The following is a 16397-nucleotide window of genomic DNA, read 5'->3' on the forward strand; positions in this document are numbered from 1 at the left end:
AATGCAAAATTGTTGGGTTCCAGTATTGTTCTGCCATTAAAGATAAAATAATGACCTTTTTCCATTATAAATGCTCTCAGTGCTAATCTTGATTATTAGCTTGAGTGAATTTTAGGAGTGCCAATAAAACTCGCTTGGTTGAGCAGGGGGCCGTTATACTGAGCAGCAAATGCTCACAGCTTTTTGAGAAACAAGCTACAAACTGACATTTTACCCAACAACATTTTGTAATTGAGAAGCAATTTTACGTCCTGATAGTATAATGTTGTTTCCAATTAGAAGCAAATAATATTAATACTCCTCAAAATCTTAAGTTTCATTGGAGGGACCAAAACTACTTTGGTCTAACACAGCTCAAATATTTCACAAGCATGCTGCACACAGAAATGTGTGACAGTGTCAAGCCTCTGTGTTTCTAGTTCAGTCATAAGCTCTTCATAGTCTATTATGCAAACCACAAGTAACCCTTCTTACAGTGAGCGCTTCATTTTAGACTTCAGCTGGGTGGCTACAGCACTGAAATCAATGAGGCTCTGGCAGGAACAGATCAACTGAAATACAGTTTTATAAAGCAGGATTGTAGCTGCTGGTTTTATAATACTAGGTCAGACTCTGGCTCTGATGTTGGTCATGTCTATGTTTAAGAGGCATCTGGAAACCCCATCTAAAAAGGTCAAGTGGTCAGCCAGGACTAGCCAGCAGTCTGCAGTGTAACCAACATTCAAACCATATATCCTATTAACATTGCTTAAATCACTGACACCAATTCAGACAAGAAGGAAACCGAACAAAGTCAGGAGAAAGCAGCTCTGTCAGCAGCTCTTCAGTCCCTGCAGTTCAAACCAGCAGAGTCACAGACGAGTCTTCACTATACGACCAGGCTGATAACAACTACATTAACTTCTGCAGCAGAAAATAAAACCAGCATCAACACTTAAAACACCAAGTGAAGCCTGTGCCAGTGAAGTGGCACGACTGCACTACAGATAACGTATTACACAACTTGTTCCACAAGTCGACTGAGGAGTAACTGAAAGTAGGATGTCACCGTAACTGATACAATACAATACAGTTTAATGTCAAAATTCTCAGAATGCGAGATAACGATCCTGGCTTCTTTTTTTTACCACAGTGACTATAGGCAGTGGATGTACTGAGCACGCAAATGTTCTGGAACTGACAGTGGCAGCATACGTGTGCTACTCTATCCTTAAATGCTAAAGAAGGGCTGCTGCAGTAGGTCTGCACTGACTTAAATAAAGACAGTAATCCTGAAATACACACTACATTTTCATGAGACAGCCGTCTTTGCTGCTGTTGTGACTGTAGCCTATGCTCCACAGGCTACAGTGTTTGGTGAAAGGTAGGTGAATGCTTACGTTAACATCATGTAATTAACATTATGGTATGGTAGTTAGTAGGGTACTTGGCAACCAGGCTGTCCTGTCAACAAAACAGCCACATTTTAAATACTGCCATACCTCAGGGATTTAAAATGACTTTTTGATTAAAATGTCTTACGTTAGGGATGTTGCTACCAACTGATTCCCTAATTGACTAAACAAGTGGGAAAAAGAAGACGAACCAACTATTATAGCACTCAGAAACACTCAGAAATCAAGTTAAATTTGAGAACTGTTTAATAATCACATTCTTCAGTAATGAATCACACCGCTTAAATGTGCATCACTTCGCATCGTGCATTATGAACATTACACATTATCCTCCGAACAACCAAACAGAAAAACATTTAAAAAAAACATGTTATATATGATATGAAAACATGTTACTACAAAAGATCTTAACATACTAATAAAATATCATAAACAGCATCTGAAAAACTAATAAACTGTTACTGAAAAGTGTGTGAACCACAGCTCACTCCTTTCGATGTGGAGAAGCAGCAACTGAACTCCTAGCCCCGACTGAATGACTGAACTCCTCACCCTAGCGCTAAGAAGAAGCCCAGTGAGATGATGTTCCCAGCTGCTGAGAACAATGCTAAATATTCTCTCTGTCATGACTCTGCCATCACGGAAAGAACTTACAACAATAATGGGCAGAGAAATGTATTTATGCCATCTCTGTCATAAATTTTCATATTAATTTACTGAGGTCAGAAGAGTCCCAGATGGAGCTCTTTGATTTTTGCAGGGTTTCTCTGAACACTGGCGGTCTGACCCTGGGGTCATTGCACGAGTTTATTCACTAAATGTATGAGTCCCACAGTGTTAGATCCACTTCAGAGACAGTTTCAAGAGTTGTTTTACGGCCTTGACCAGAGTAAATGGACGTGGACAAATATTGACAGCTTAGGTAAACAGCAGACTGAGAGTCTACACTCACTACAGATGAACGATGGTGAGAGTTGTTAGTCCTACAGCGGCCAACGTTTCTAGGACTTTGCACTGGAGTTGAGAAGGCTAAGAAAACAGAATTTACAGACGTTGAGCGGTGACATTTTGTTTAACATAACACTGTTGCAAGGTTGAGTTTATGCACCAATTTACAAAAACAGGGGAATAAACTGACTACATATTAAGCAATATTGACTATGGGCTCAGAATAGCAGCACAACCTGAGCAACACGAGCTTTACAAATAACAGATTTTTAATCATTTAGCATTCATCATACCACTAACGACAGGCACAGTGTTTCACTGTATCTTTTGATGTGATTATTAACAGCAGTGTTGCTTTTCATCAAACTCCATCTGGTCCTCCCACAAGCAGGGACAGAGACCCCCGGGACGATATCAGTGGGTTTCTGATGAAACGTCAAAAGCAGAGATGGGGAAGAAAGGACTGCGACAGGGAGAGGATTTCTTGCTCTACTTAGCTCAATGGTGGGAAGCTCGAAAAGAGAGACATCATCTCCTTGTTCACAGCGAGAAAAAAAAATACCACCAAATTACATAACACTGGGTCAGACAGCAAAAGGGGATAAGCGCTCATGTGCTCAACATGACGGATTCTAGATCTAGAGACAAAATGTCAGCAGGGGTTATTTTTTCATACTAAAGCCGTCCATCACTTCCTACTGCCCAGTTTGAGGGGAGACGATGCTCTTACACTGAGGCAGTGATCACCCAGGTAAGATATGCTCAAATTTAAAGTTCATTTCAGTCTCAGCTCAATGTACCATTTTACCTCAAACGCACTGCAGTCAAAGGAGAGCTGGTTCTGTGTTCGGGTAATATGTAAACGCGTGGGCAGAGGATCTAAATTAAAGTGATGTGTGTTGAGGCAGCCATGAGCGTATGCTGTGGACATTTGCAGCTGGAGTGGTGCTGACTGTCAGGTGCTTGAGGGTGAATAAGGAGGAGGAAGCCCTTTGACTAATCTCTGGAGAAGATAATGATCTTATGCAGGCTGAACACTGTGTGCTTCAGGAGGACTGGTGATGTAGGAACCAGCACCGGCCTGCTCTTACCAAAAAATGATTCAGAAATATGAACTTGATGGAAACAAAATTGTAACTGATGTACATATCATAAAATGCATTTGTTTCTGCGTTACATACCAAAGAGTTTAAAGTATGTCACAGTGCAGGATACTTGAAAAGGCCCCAGAATGAGTTTAAGCCAACTGTGAAGTCAGCATTACCCTGTTGCCTCAGCAAAATTTCTACTGATTACTGCAGAAAATAAGCTTCGTGCAAAACGACCTTTTTAGCAAGAAAAAAGAGATAATGCAACTTTTAGTGATGTGCTTCATTAAGCATTAAAGTAAATGCTGAAAGAGGCATACACAAAACACTTTAAAATTTACATAAAGAGGCTGATGTTTGCTGCACAGCAGCAGTGGCGCTAATGTTTGGGCTACTGCAGCTATACCAGTGTGAACGAGCTCAAAGACCAAATGACAACAGAAAATGTTGATGAAAACTTCTGCTGAAGAAACTGTGTGGATAGTTTGTCTGTTTCCAGTCTGACAGAGCAGCAGAAGAGCATATGCTGCAAACTGCAGCCCACCCCCTGGCTACAAGGATTTTCTCTGAGCAAGCTCTTTCCCAGCTACAGAGTGTGCCGACACAGAACAGGTGTTTAACACTTCACTGCCACATCAGCTCCATATATGAACCTCACTGCCCTGTGTGCGTGTGCCGTACAGCTTTTGAGAATGTACTATTTGTATTAATGTCTACATTATTCATTTAAAGCTGACCAAATTATTTAATTTTCCATTTGGCTTGTTTTCTATTGTAACACTTGAACACACCTTATAATAACCTTAGTAAGATACTTCCATATTTGCTACCCTTTCCTGGTTTCCTGGTATGCCTAATAATTCCCTGACAACCTCCCTCTGTAGAAGCCACCGTTCTAATACCAATGAACTACTTTCCATTTAAGATAAACAATTTACGTTCAAATACGGGGAAGAGACGCACGGTGAGGCAGGAGCAAGCTGAGCCTCACCTTGGATTTCCCAATCCCTCACAACCTGTTCCCTGTAACGCAATGAGAGCGAATCAATGTCTCTCTGTCGCCAATCAGATGCTTCAAACACTTTCAATATATGCAGGCTAAAATTAAAGAGAAGCTGCCCAAGGCCATGTTTACCCACAGGTACGCACACAAGCTGAACCTGGTGCTGTTGCAGAGTGCGTGCCCGTGTCACATGCACTTTATTAAACCAGCAGAGGGACGTTTAAGTAGTGGATGGTGGATGATCAAGTGCCGTTTACCCAGACCATAAATCTGCACCAAAACTGACCTGCACGCATCATTGCATTTTATTATGGAAAATCCTGACCGCTGGAATAATGACACGCTGATGATGGCAGCAGGATACGATCAGTTTCTCCTCCTGGGATGTGAGTGCGTTTTCAATGGAACTGACGCGTTTTTCAGAGTGATGCAAAACGAGGTGCTCTCACGCACGTGCACGACACCGCTGCTGCTCTCGAGCGCAGGAGGCTGGCGTCTGATAGTTTCTATGACTGATTTGAGTAGAAATGTGGTGCACTTGGCCTGACAGGAAGTGGAAACAGAGTCAGACAGGTGATCAGAGATGAACAGAGACAAGCGCTCCGTTTAATTTTGGACAACAGTGATCAAATGAAGGCCAGGTTTGATCATTTCCTTGGTTTGGTCGATTGCGCAAAATTGGGTGAAATATCATATCTTGATAAGGTGAACCTACAGAGCCTGTCAAAATGCGCCAAGCTGTTGGACTTTGTGAGACTTGAGGCGGATCTCATCGGACTGTATAGCTCACAAACAATGAGAAATGAATGTAAATCTCCTAGACGGCTTCTCAACTTTTTAGCCCACAAGGATCTCATTCAGCTGTTCCTGAGGCAACACAGTTGCTTCAGCTGGTCATTCTCAGCACTGAAAAGAAATAAGACGTACAGTTGGGGCAGGACTGTTCCTCCCTGGCAGTGATCTCCACTGAGGTGGACTTTTAAAGTTGAAACAAGACGAGGAGGACTTCTACAAAAGGAACGAACATTTTTGTCAGGAAGGATCAGCGCAGGGACTCCATTTATAAAAATATGACCACAATAACTTTGTTTTTTAATGTTTGTCACATGGGGTACAGTTAGTATGTGTAAAGAATGCTGATATGAGATATGAAACATAACCCATTAACTGCTGCCGATGAAATGGGAGAGAGGACTGGCTCAATTCAAGGCAGCAGCAGCAGCTGGTGGTGGTGGAAGAAAACTAAATGAATGTTAAAAAAAAAAAAAAGAAATTCATGTTACGAAATGCTACTGCCAACAAGTCTGAAGCAACACTGACAACCGTTTCATAAAATAAAAATAACATCAAATGGCCATAAGAGCAGCAGTTGCGTGGCAGGACAGTGGTAACTGCCTCAGACAACTGGAGTGGAAGCAGGAAGTTGCCCATACGAGCTGCCGGTGCCACGAATTGAGCCAGCCCTTGCTGTCAAATGATGAATAATCTATTCTGTTGGGTTCATATATTTCTAAATCTGATTCTGATGAAGGCAGTGCCTCACCAGCCCTGAACCTCACTGCACATCATCTCTCCTTCAAGCTCGGGTCCTCTTACAGAGCCCTGGGAGTTTGAGGGTCCTGCGCAGTGTCTACGCTGTTCCTAGGACTGCACTCTTCTGGACAGAGATCTCAGATGTTGTTCCTGGGATCTGCTGGAGCCACTCGCCTAGCTGCGGGGTCACTGCACTGAGTGCTACAATTACCACTGGGACCACTGTTTTCTTGTCTCATCCTGGACTGTGGTACTGACACTCATTAGTCCCCGACCTCCTTCCTTTCGCTTGGCAGTCTCAGAGTGCTGGACTTGGGGTGAAACCCTCCATGCATGGTCAGGAGATTCCTCATCTTGACGTCAGTGGCTTCTATCTCCTCCTTTCGCCAGCTTATTATCCCAGCAGGGTACCTGATCACAGGCAGGGTGTAGGAGTTGATAGCACAGATCTTGTTTTTACCGTTTAGCTGACTCCTCAGGACTTTCCTGACCCTCTGCAGGTATTTGGTGGTTACAGCTTTCCTAGCGACCTCTTCATGGTTCCAATTTGCCAGTGGGATCTCCAGGTACTTGTAGCTGTCCTCTATGTCTGCAATGTTGCCTTCTTATAGTTTGATTCCCTCAGGTCTGACTACCTTCCCTCTCTTTGCTATCATCCCACCTCACCTCTCCAGTCTGAACGACTGGAGACGCAACGACCTTATTCACTGTTCATGAATCCATGTCCTTCAGCCACATGCTGAGGAAAGCAAAGTTCTGACATACAAAAAGCTGAAGTGAAACAAAAACAATGAAAAGTGTCACTGCAACCACCGTTAGTGCTTTTATTACTCCATTCTCCCGTTTCCTGTAAACTTTGCTCCCTTCTCTATTCCACTTGTCAACATTCAGTAATTCCAATCCAGATTGTGTATGTGAACAGATACACGTGGGACCATAAAACCAGCGTAATACAGAGACAGACAACCATTCACAGCTACGGCCAGTTTAGAATCACCGAGTGGGTAACTCGTGCCTGAAGAGAACCCACACACAAAGGCCCCAGCTGGCTCGATCAAGTCACCAGATGCAAAATATTATAAAGCCTCAGTGACATGAAAAACGGAACTTTGTAGTTTTTAAATACAACTGTACAGGTGTTTATTTTTACCCTATAATTGATTTAAAATACACATAATGATGCATTTAATAGTCTTTGCTAATGAAAAATCCTGTTCCTGGGTTTATGGCTCATTGATGCAGCACTATGTGGCATCACACTATGGCCTTTATTTCCCTGCACAAACTTGATCTAGCAAGGTGGCTGGGACAGGTCCAGCAGCTCTTCCAACCCCTCTACAGTCCAACCACAAAGTGATGGAAGCACATTTCTCAATGTGTAAGATACTTAACTTAATCTTAATCTTGAACTTAAACTTAATCTTTGTTCACAATATTTACCACTGAATTTTCTGACAATTTTCCATATAACCCTTTATCAATAATTCTCTTTAGCTAATGCATGACTAGTGCCAAGCTTTGTCTTCTGATGCTTTATCTCTTCTATAAATTCCAATAATTAGCTCCAAACAATAGGTTTCTCTAGGAACCCACCTTACAAAATGACTACAATTTCCTAGCTGATGTTTCTAAATTGACTGTCCTTCCACATAGCGCTATGTTGCTCTCAACAAAAATGAAACCCTGCACACCTCTGCACAAATAGTAGCTACAATAGCAGGGATCCTAAAGCCGAAACGTCAAGTGTTTTAGCAGCAACATACGTGGATCCATGAAACTGCACTGCTGAGGTCAGTCATACACACAGAGCACGGAGTGCGGGTTAGTGATAAGAAGTTAATGGGGGGGAAAACAAAAAACACTTTAACTGTTCAAGCATTAAGCGCAGAAATATGCAGCATGTTTTGCAGAGCATAATTTAATCGCTATGACCTAAATACCCCACACACTCGTGAGACTGCGATTAGCCTTCCCCCCCACTCAAGATTTTCAGGGAACCCGTAGCTAGCACCGTCTCCGAGGCTTAGCACTGAAAAGGTTGCACAATCAATACTGAAGCCCAGAATCAACTGTCCTGATGATCCGACTGGAAAACTAACAGTAGAGAACAGCAGCTTGCTTTGTATGAACCATAGTTTAGTTTCTTTTCTGACGCCTGCAAAGCAACCTCCAATGAACTGCATCTTATAAATGCCTGCCTGCCACTGGTGTCGCGGGGGGCTGCGAAAGATGATATTAATGACTAATTACCTGATTAATACCACCGACATACCAGTTTCCTTTGCAGCCATGTAGCACTGATGAAACATTTTTAACAAACGAGAACTTAACGAGTTATTACCACTCAACTTGGTACAAATTCAGTCGTTCACTTGCAGGTGTTCCAATATAACTGTTCACAGTCTGTAAACTAAATTCTTAACACAATTTTAACTGAGCTCGGATAGCACCGCTACTACGCCAAGCTAACAGGACTTAGCAGCCAGAATTAGCACATCTAGTGATATGGCGGAGGCGATAATGAAATTAACCTACCAGCCTGACACAGCTAGCAGAGCGGTGTTAGCAAGCCATCACAGACGTCACCAAATTTAGCTAGATGCTTACTTCTCAACCGCCAGCAGCTAATGCTAACTAGCATTGTGTTCATTTTGAGGACGTTATCAAATCTATAGACTACACGTCAGAGAATTGGACAATTTACTGTTATTTCGCTTATCCATAACCAACACATATGTTTGGATCTCCTGGATCCAGCTGGCTGGATGGATTTGTATAAATACAAACTTTCAGAACCGGTTCATGCTGTGCGACGGCCGCCCTGTGGTACGGTACTATGATGGCGTGAACTAACTGGGATATAACACAGATCTGTTCTAAAAGTTGAACTTTAAAACAAATATACACTGATCAATGTATGGTATTATTACAGTCCGAACACAGAAGCAGCTATACTTGGCTACAGCTGTGTGGAAACCAAATCAATGTGAAGTTATTTACGTCTGTCTGTAAGCTAAGTCATACTACATTGTTTCGGCAGATCTGACTGTCTTGATGAAAGCCCGGAGTCGCGCAGCGTACGCTAGCGTTAGCTAGCTGCTAACAGCAGAGACAGCTAGCGGCTAGTTAGCCAGCTCCCAGTAGAAGCGAACAATCACGTTGAAGGGGTGTCTTAAAAATGTAAACCATTCCTTACCTCCCACTCGGTACATGTTGGCCGCCATTCTCTCGTAACCTTTATCAGAAGCAGTCCCAGGGTATTCCCCGCTTGGGTAGAAACAGGTCGATGGGAGTCTATTTTATTCCTTCATTTATCGTCAACACCCCCGCCGCGAAACAAAGCCGGCTCTGGGTACAACAAGAGAGCAGTGGCGGGTAAAAAGTTGAAAGTTTCCGTTGGCGACGCTCCGGCAATTATCTCCAAAAATAGAAGTTTTTATTTTCTCTCTCTGGCGACCTTCCTCTCCTCTTCTTCACTCACTTATTCACATACAGCTAGCCTGTCTCTTACTCCACTCTTCCTCCCATCCTCCGCTCCCAGCTTCATCCTCCTCTTCTTCACCTCCGCTCAGTTCAGCGCGCGCGCGCACACACACACAGACACACACACACACACACACACACACACACACAGCCCCCCCTCCCTCCCTCGTGTACAAATCGTCAACTTCGGATTTTGTCGACAATCACCGACGTCTCACAGTCAACTTGTTCACCGGCGCTGGTTTAGTGACACGGACGGCCTGTTTATGAAAAGTACGACATGCTAAACTTACTTTACTGCTTGTAGCTTACAAAGTGTCTCAAGATGCTTACCGGAAACAAACGCTTATTTACAAGATGTACACACAAACACAGGCTTTAATATCGCAAATTCAGAGAATATACAGACGAGTCAGTGTAATGATGGCAGCAAATATGCCCCAAATAGGTCAAATTCTGAACGGACGGAAGCTGTTAAAAATGAGATACAAGTATAAAAAACAGTTTAAAAATAGAGTGAAAAAGCACTAATGTATGTGTTTTTCTTGTACGGGCTGCTGGTAGTGCAATAGATGGCAGTGTTGGAGAGCATATCAGTTTACTGAAGTATCACACCTAAAGGCAGTTAATGATTCAATTCATTTTATTCAATTAATTTTATATTTTCCACCTTAAACCATGTACCTTTAACTGCCTCCCAACAGGAGGGCACCGCAGACTTTACTGCCGTCTTCAGTGAAAACACATTTGCTGAGACTTCAGTCCTAGGTGTTCTCACCTGAGACCTGTTATTTAGGAAAGCACTCACAGGTTCTGGAGTGGCACTGCCCACTAGTGACACTTCACACACAACACACCTCGGAGTCTTCTCTCATTTATTTGGAGCTGAGCTGATACGACATCACAGTATTGCCGACGTACATTTAAATACATAAAAAACTGCACTAAAGTAATCATTTTCAAGTGTACTGATCTACTGTTAGACAAATGAATGAATACGAGATGCTGAGTTGATTTTAATGGGACAGGCCTGTCACAGTCTAAGCATATAAAAAGTTGAGATGTTAACCAAACCTTGTTTAAAACATGTATAAAATCACGTGCACGGGCAGTGCAGCACTGTTCTGCACCAGCAAACAAGAACGGTTCTCACCACATACACAACAGAATGACAAGGATTCTGTCTTATGGGAAACATCACACACACTGTCCAGTTTCACAAGGATTTAAAGCATAACATTAACATGGATGTTCCTCCCGAAGAGGATGTTCTGCCTGAAACTAGCAGCAGTGTCAGTCCAGAGGACAGAACGAGCCCATAACTCACTTCGATGCCTCTGCGGCTGTAAGAAAACAGCCCGCTTTCCCTCACTCTTACAAGCAGCCGTCTCCTTAGCTGGTTGCAGGTTCTGGAGAGCTGGTAGAGGTGGATGAGGCCGAGGCCAGTCTTTCACGGCTGTTACCCACCCCCCCTCCAATCACCTTCCACTGAAGGATGCAAGTGTCCTTCCCGCCAATGGAGAGCAGGTGAGAGTCACTGTGAGTGAAGCAGACGTTGGTGACGTGGCTGCCGTGGCCCTCGTACTTGTGGCTCGGTGCCTGAAGAGAAAAGAAGCAGGTCCACTTTGGCTCAGAGCAGAGGAAGGCCCATCATATCCCACTTACTCCTCCCCCCTCATTGTCTTTCCAGAGTAGGATAAACACCTTTCTACAAGATTCCTACTGTTAATGCTGAATCTGAATGTCCCACAACTCTAGTGACTCTTAAAGCTGGCTGACTTTTACCATTTGATTCTTATTTAAATAAGAAAATAGTTACCTTGAGTTTAGGACAGGGGTACTGGAACAGATGAACCTTACAGAAATCATCAGCCACAGCCACCATCTTCTCGTTGTGAGAGCGACACAGCGCGTTGATGTCTGTGCCGTCAGAGCCTTCCAGCCACACACCTGAACACCACAGTACCACACTCATCAGTCTGATTGCATAAAAGAACCCCATGAAGTTAATGCAATACTAAAGGAGGATAACAGCATTTTGGAGTTTCTCACCCATCACATGGAAGCCTAGCACACAGGTATAAGAGGCCCATTCTCTGTCTTTGCTCTCAAAGCGGTTCCTAAGCAGCTTACATCCTGCTGCTATGTCCCCTGTTAAAACACAGAGTCACTAAGCTGAAGAATGTACTGCATGGCATTCCTATAACAGCACTGAAAGCACAGTGCTGGATGTTCACTTACAGTAAAGGATCTCATAGTCGCCTGAATTTGACATGATGTACTTCCCATCTTTGGACCAGTCCAGGTGAGTGATGAAGCTGGAGTGGCCCTGATCCAACAGATAAGCAGACAGAGTGTCACTCACATTAGCTAAAGAAAGCAAGCTTTTATTGTGCATTTCCTTCACCATCAGAAAACTCCATAATAATTAATCTCCGTGTTTGCAAGCTCCATACCACACATTGCATATGAAAGATTTCCAGGTCATTAAAAGTGAAGTTAATGTTCAAGTGCATTTAAACGGCATTCTTTCTAATAGCTAGCATGAGTATAATAATAACAAATTACAATAGTCCAGCCTAAAAGTAACAAATACATGAACTATTCTTAACAGATGTCAGATAGCATACTGCTAAGATTTTCAGGGCCGAGTACAATAACCTCAGTTTGATCTGAATTTACAAGCAGAAAGTTAAAGACAAAGACCTGCATGGCCTCTAAGACATTCCTGCAGTTTAATCATTGGTGTGTGTTATCTGGCTTCATGGACAGATAGAGCTGGGTGTCATCTGCATAGCAGTGAAAATGTATGCTATGTCTTCTAATGATGCTGCCTAAGGGAAGCATGTATAATGTAAACAGAATTGGTCCTAGCACTGAACCCTGTGGAACTCCATAATTAACCTCAGTGTGTGAAGAGGACGCTCCATTTACATGCACAAACTGGAGTCTATTAGATAGATATGATACAAACAATTACAAGAGGCGTGTAAGACTGCGACTCTGCTTCCTGGTCCCATCTCTGCATAGTCACATTTTGGGGGGTTTAATAAATTTGTCCAGATTTCTAGAAATGAGAGCTGCTCCATCCAAAGTGGACGTCGTCTCTCCTAACAAGACCAGGTTTTCCTGGAAAGCTTCCCAATTATCTATAAAGCCCACGTCGTTTTTTGGACAGCCACTAATTTAAGCATGGGGCTAAACACGTCACTCCTGGTCCGATTGGGGAGGGGACCAGAGAAAACTACAGCGTCCGACATTGCTTTGACAAAGTTACACACCCATTTAATATTAATGTTAGTGACCTCTGACTGATGTAACCGGGGACCTTTACTGCCAACATGAACTATAATTTTATGGGATTTGCCCTTTCAGCCAGCAGTTTCACTACAGGGGCCGGTGCCTTTAGTTTCACATGTCTTATAAATGAATCGCTGATAACCAGACTCTGTTTCTCGGTGGGTGTATGGCCGAGTGGGGAAAAACCATTAGAGACATGGACAGGTTTGTAGTGTCATCAATAAAAGAACCTGAACAGGATCACATTCAGGGGTAGGTTAGCTAACAGGAAGTTAGCTGTTCTGACTGGAGAAGTACATCACTGCACCAACCCTCAGCAGCAAGATTAATGCTTGAGAGTTAACAAAGGTAACGGTCATTCTACGGACCAGTGTGATGTGTAATAATATGTGGACGACAATGAAACTCTGTACACAAAATTTATTGACAAGAAGGAAACTACAGCACCAGAGCAGGCTCATATTGGATGGAGATGTGCTGCGCTGTTAACCAAGAAGAAAAAACCCAAGTGAAATAAAATAATTTAAAGTTTAACTCACGTTACATTTTCCAAAGCGGGTGTAACGCCTGCCACTCTCTGTCACACTGTAGATGTAGATGAAGTTGTCATGTGATCCTACAGCTAGGAAGCTGCCATCTGAAAAACAGACTCACAGAGTCAAAGAGGATCCCCACTGTGAAACTTTGCTACATCCCACCCTGTGAACAACAGTTTTAAGCTTTAACTCAAAGTTTGCTGCATGTTTTTTGTGTGAAGAAGGTCCACATGGTTGGATGTGAGCACCACCCTAATCTGTCACATCTACAGTTAATATAGGAGGAGGAGTTACTGACTGACCTGGTGAATATCTCATGACAGACAGCTGCTCATTCCCGTCAGTGGATTCAGAAACGACCTCCCTGGTCAGCAGGTCAAGGACCATCCACCTGTCGGTGTTACAGGGGGTGGAGGAGGAGACAGGTGGAGAGTCAGAGAAAAGAACAGACTGGAATGCTCATGGCTAAATTCTCCATCTTTTCTTCTTCTTTTGCTGTACAGGAAGCCACAGATCAATTCTTTCTTTTAGTTTGTAGCAAAAGTTTCGTTATGTGTTGTTTGTGCCTTTATATTTCTGCGGGTTTGTCGTATGATTAATAAAGAAGTGTATCCATACTGATGCAGTCCCGATCAAAGGTTTAAGATCACTTGAAAAATGGTTAAAAAAAACAAACATATTTTGCACAGTTGGATCTTAACAAGTTCCCATGTCGAGCTTCAACATGCAACAAGAAGAAATGGGAGTGAGACAACACACTTTGGTGAGCATGTAGTTTATTAAAAACAACATTAAACTGAAACAAGCTGTTTTACAGTTTAGTTTAAGACCACACCTACAAAAATACCTGTAAAGCCCCCAAAACACAAATCAGAGTTCCAAACGTGAACTCAGGAACGTTTCTCTGAGTGGTGAAGACGGCCGCACGAAGCGATCTACTGTCTGGGACTGTCGTTCATTTTTGGAAACTTCCCTTACTATCCATCCCCAAAGGTTCTCAACTGGACTTAGATCAGAGCACATGCAGGACGGTCCAAAAGAGTGATGTTATTCTCCTGGAAGAGGTCCCTTGTCCTTCATGGCGTTGTGTACTGTAGCGCTGTCCTGTTCAAACACCCAGTTGTTACCACCCGTTACCACCCCACTCAGTAATGAGGACGCTCTCTGCAACATCTGGACAGAGCCAGGAGCTGTTTGACGCCCCTGCACCTCCTGAAGCTCCGTTGTTCCACTGAAGGAAAAAGCACCTTAGACCATTATGGCGCCCCCTCCACTGTGGCGCGTAGATAGCATCTCAGTCGGGATCTGCTTGTCATGCTGGTAACGTTGGAAACCATCAGGACCATCAAGGTTACATTTTTGTTCTCATCAGAGAATTCTTCCACCTTTCAATGTCCCATGCTTGGTGCTCTCCTGCAAAGTCCAAACAGTCGCTGTGGCGTCTGATGGTTACGGGCTGCAGTCGGCACCAGTAACGCCCTTAATTTGGGTCGAGGATCGTCCAGTGTTTTGGTGAACAGCCAACTGGATCCTCTGGCTCAGTGCTGGTGACGTTTCTTGGGGTCTTCCATTTGACTTTTTTCTTCCATTACCCTCAGGATCATTTAAGAAATTCCACCTATCTGTGTCCGGCCTCAGCAGTGATGGCGCTCTGCTTATGCAGTTCAACAACCCGACTACGTTCAAAACACGAACGTCTTTTTGCCTTTGCCATCAGAACATCCTGACAGTGTGACAGAAAATGAGAATGAATCCACACTTCTGCACAGATTTGGCCTTTTAAAGGCACGTGGTCCTAAACCTTTGATCAGCTGTAAAACAACCTGTCTCACTTTAAGCGTTGTTTTCAGTAAACTGCACACTCAGCAAAATGATTACCTATTAATCCATATCCTCAATAACTTACTAACCATTTTCAACATTGCTGTACAATCACTCCACACACTGGGCACCACAACATTAAAGAGCCACAGAGTGTTGATGGGTCACAGTCCAGCTGTCCGGCTGTAGAGTCGATGAAGACCGGGCTTCTTTGACGGTGCTTTGAGGGGAGTCGTTGGATTGTCATGAAGCATAACGAGGAAATCAAGTTTATGGTTTATGAAATGTTGTTTCAAACTGATTTTCTCTGTCGAAGATGTGTTTTAGATCGACTGCAGTATTGGTGATAAACAAATGCTTTCAAGTCCAGTTTGGTATCCAGAATTGGAAAAATGTATTCCATCTCTTTTTTTAAATGTTTTTCTTGATAACAAAGACAGATCCAGTCAACTAAAATGATCTGATGCTGATTTGTTTTCAGCAACTGGGTTCAGCCATGTGCAGCCTCCCCTCACTGCCATGTGTCATGATCAACAGTATGCAAAACAGCAATCACCCAGCTTTATACCAGCTGCTTTGGTAGTGACAATCAACAACTGTGCAGCTTCACGAAACTTTTAGCATGCTTTATGGTCATCATTCGCCAGTATACGCCTTGCTTTCACAGTCATAATCAATACAGGTGGTGGAACTCTTTATGTTAATAGAGGCTACCAACGACTTCTGCCCTGTACCAAACACAAAGACACCAAGCTTCTCTCCTTACTTTTGTTTTTGGTCATTTTGCCTCTGTAGACCAATCATTGGATATTACATGAAACAATCAAGATGTGACTGAATTGCAAACTGCCAGGTGAGCTTGTTCCCATTATTTCAAATTAAATGGATAAAGATGTGGAGTTGGATCCAAGACTTAAACTGTGATAGAGGCACTCTCAGTGTCAGGCCCCAAAACACAAATGGTAAATGGCCTGTATTTGTATAGCGCTTTTACTAGTCCCCCCCTAGGGACCCCCAAGTGCTTTACACACCCAGTCATCCACCCATTCACACACACATTCACACACTAGTGGAGGCAAGCTACAGTAGCCACAGCTGCCCTGAGGCAGACTGACAGAAACGAGGCTGCCATATCGCACCATCGGCCAGGTGAAGTGTCTCGCCCAAGGACACAACGAGCGAGACTGTCCGAGCCGGGGCTCAAACCGGCAACCTTCCGATTACAAGACGAACACCCAACTCTTGAGCCACGATCGCCCCACACACAAGTTGATCAAAGAAAACCCCTTTA

General features: G+C 43.4%; 2 protein-coding genes across 3 annotated transcripts in view; both read right to left on the bottom strand.

Annotated features, from left to right (window-relative positions):
* The window catches only part of mta2 (metastasis associated 1 family, member 2), a 31704-nt gene extending 22128 nt beyond the window's left edge, over nt 1-9576 (bottom strand). Inside the window, exon 1 of the mRNA XM_026161171.2 lies at nt 9163-9576. Within this exon, the coding sequence (XP_026016956.1) occupies nt 9163-9190 (28 nt within the window). The 5' untranslated portion in view covers nt 9191-9576. The remainder of the gene's footprint in view (nt 1-9162) is intronic.
* A 731-nt stretch (nt 9577-10307) lies between these two features.
* The window catches only part of eml3 (EMAP like 3), a 32151-nt gene continuing 26061 nt past the window's right edge, over nt 10308-16397 (bottom strand). For both annotated transcript variants that reach the window (XM_026161164.2, XM_026161162.2), the window contains 6 exons: nt 13588-13676; nt 13289-13386; nt 11691-11778; nt 11502-11600; nt 11269-11399; nt 10308-11048 (listed from right to left, as the gene is read on the bottom strand). In XM_026161164.2, coding sequence (XP_026016949.1) covers nt 10842-11048; nt 11269-11399; nt 11502-11600; nt 11691-11778; nt 13289-13386; nt 13588-13676 — 712 coding nt within the window. In that variant the 3' untranslated portion in view covers nt 10308-10841. The remainder of the gene's footprint in view (nt 11049-11268; nt 11400-11501; nt 11601-11690; nt 11779-13288; nt 13387-13587; nt 13677-16397) is intronic.

This window comes from Astatotilapia calliptera, chromosome 3 (genome assembly GCF_964374335.1).
Source record: "Astatotilapia calliptera chromosome 3, fAstCal68.1, whole genome shotgun sequence".
In the NCBI taxonomy this organism is placed as follows: domain Eukaryota; kingdom Metazoa; phylum Chordata; class Actinopteri; order Cichliformes; family Cichlidae; genus Astatotilapia; species Astatotilapia calliptera.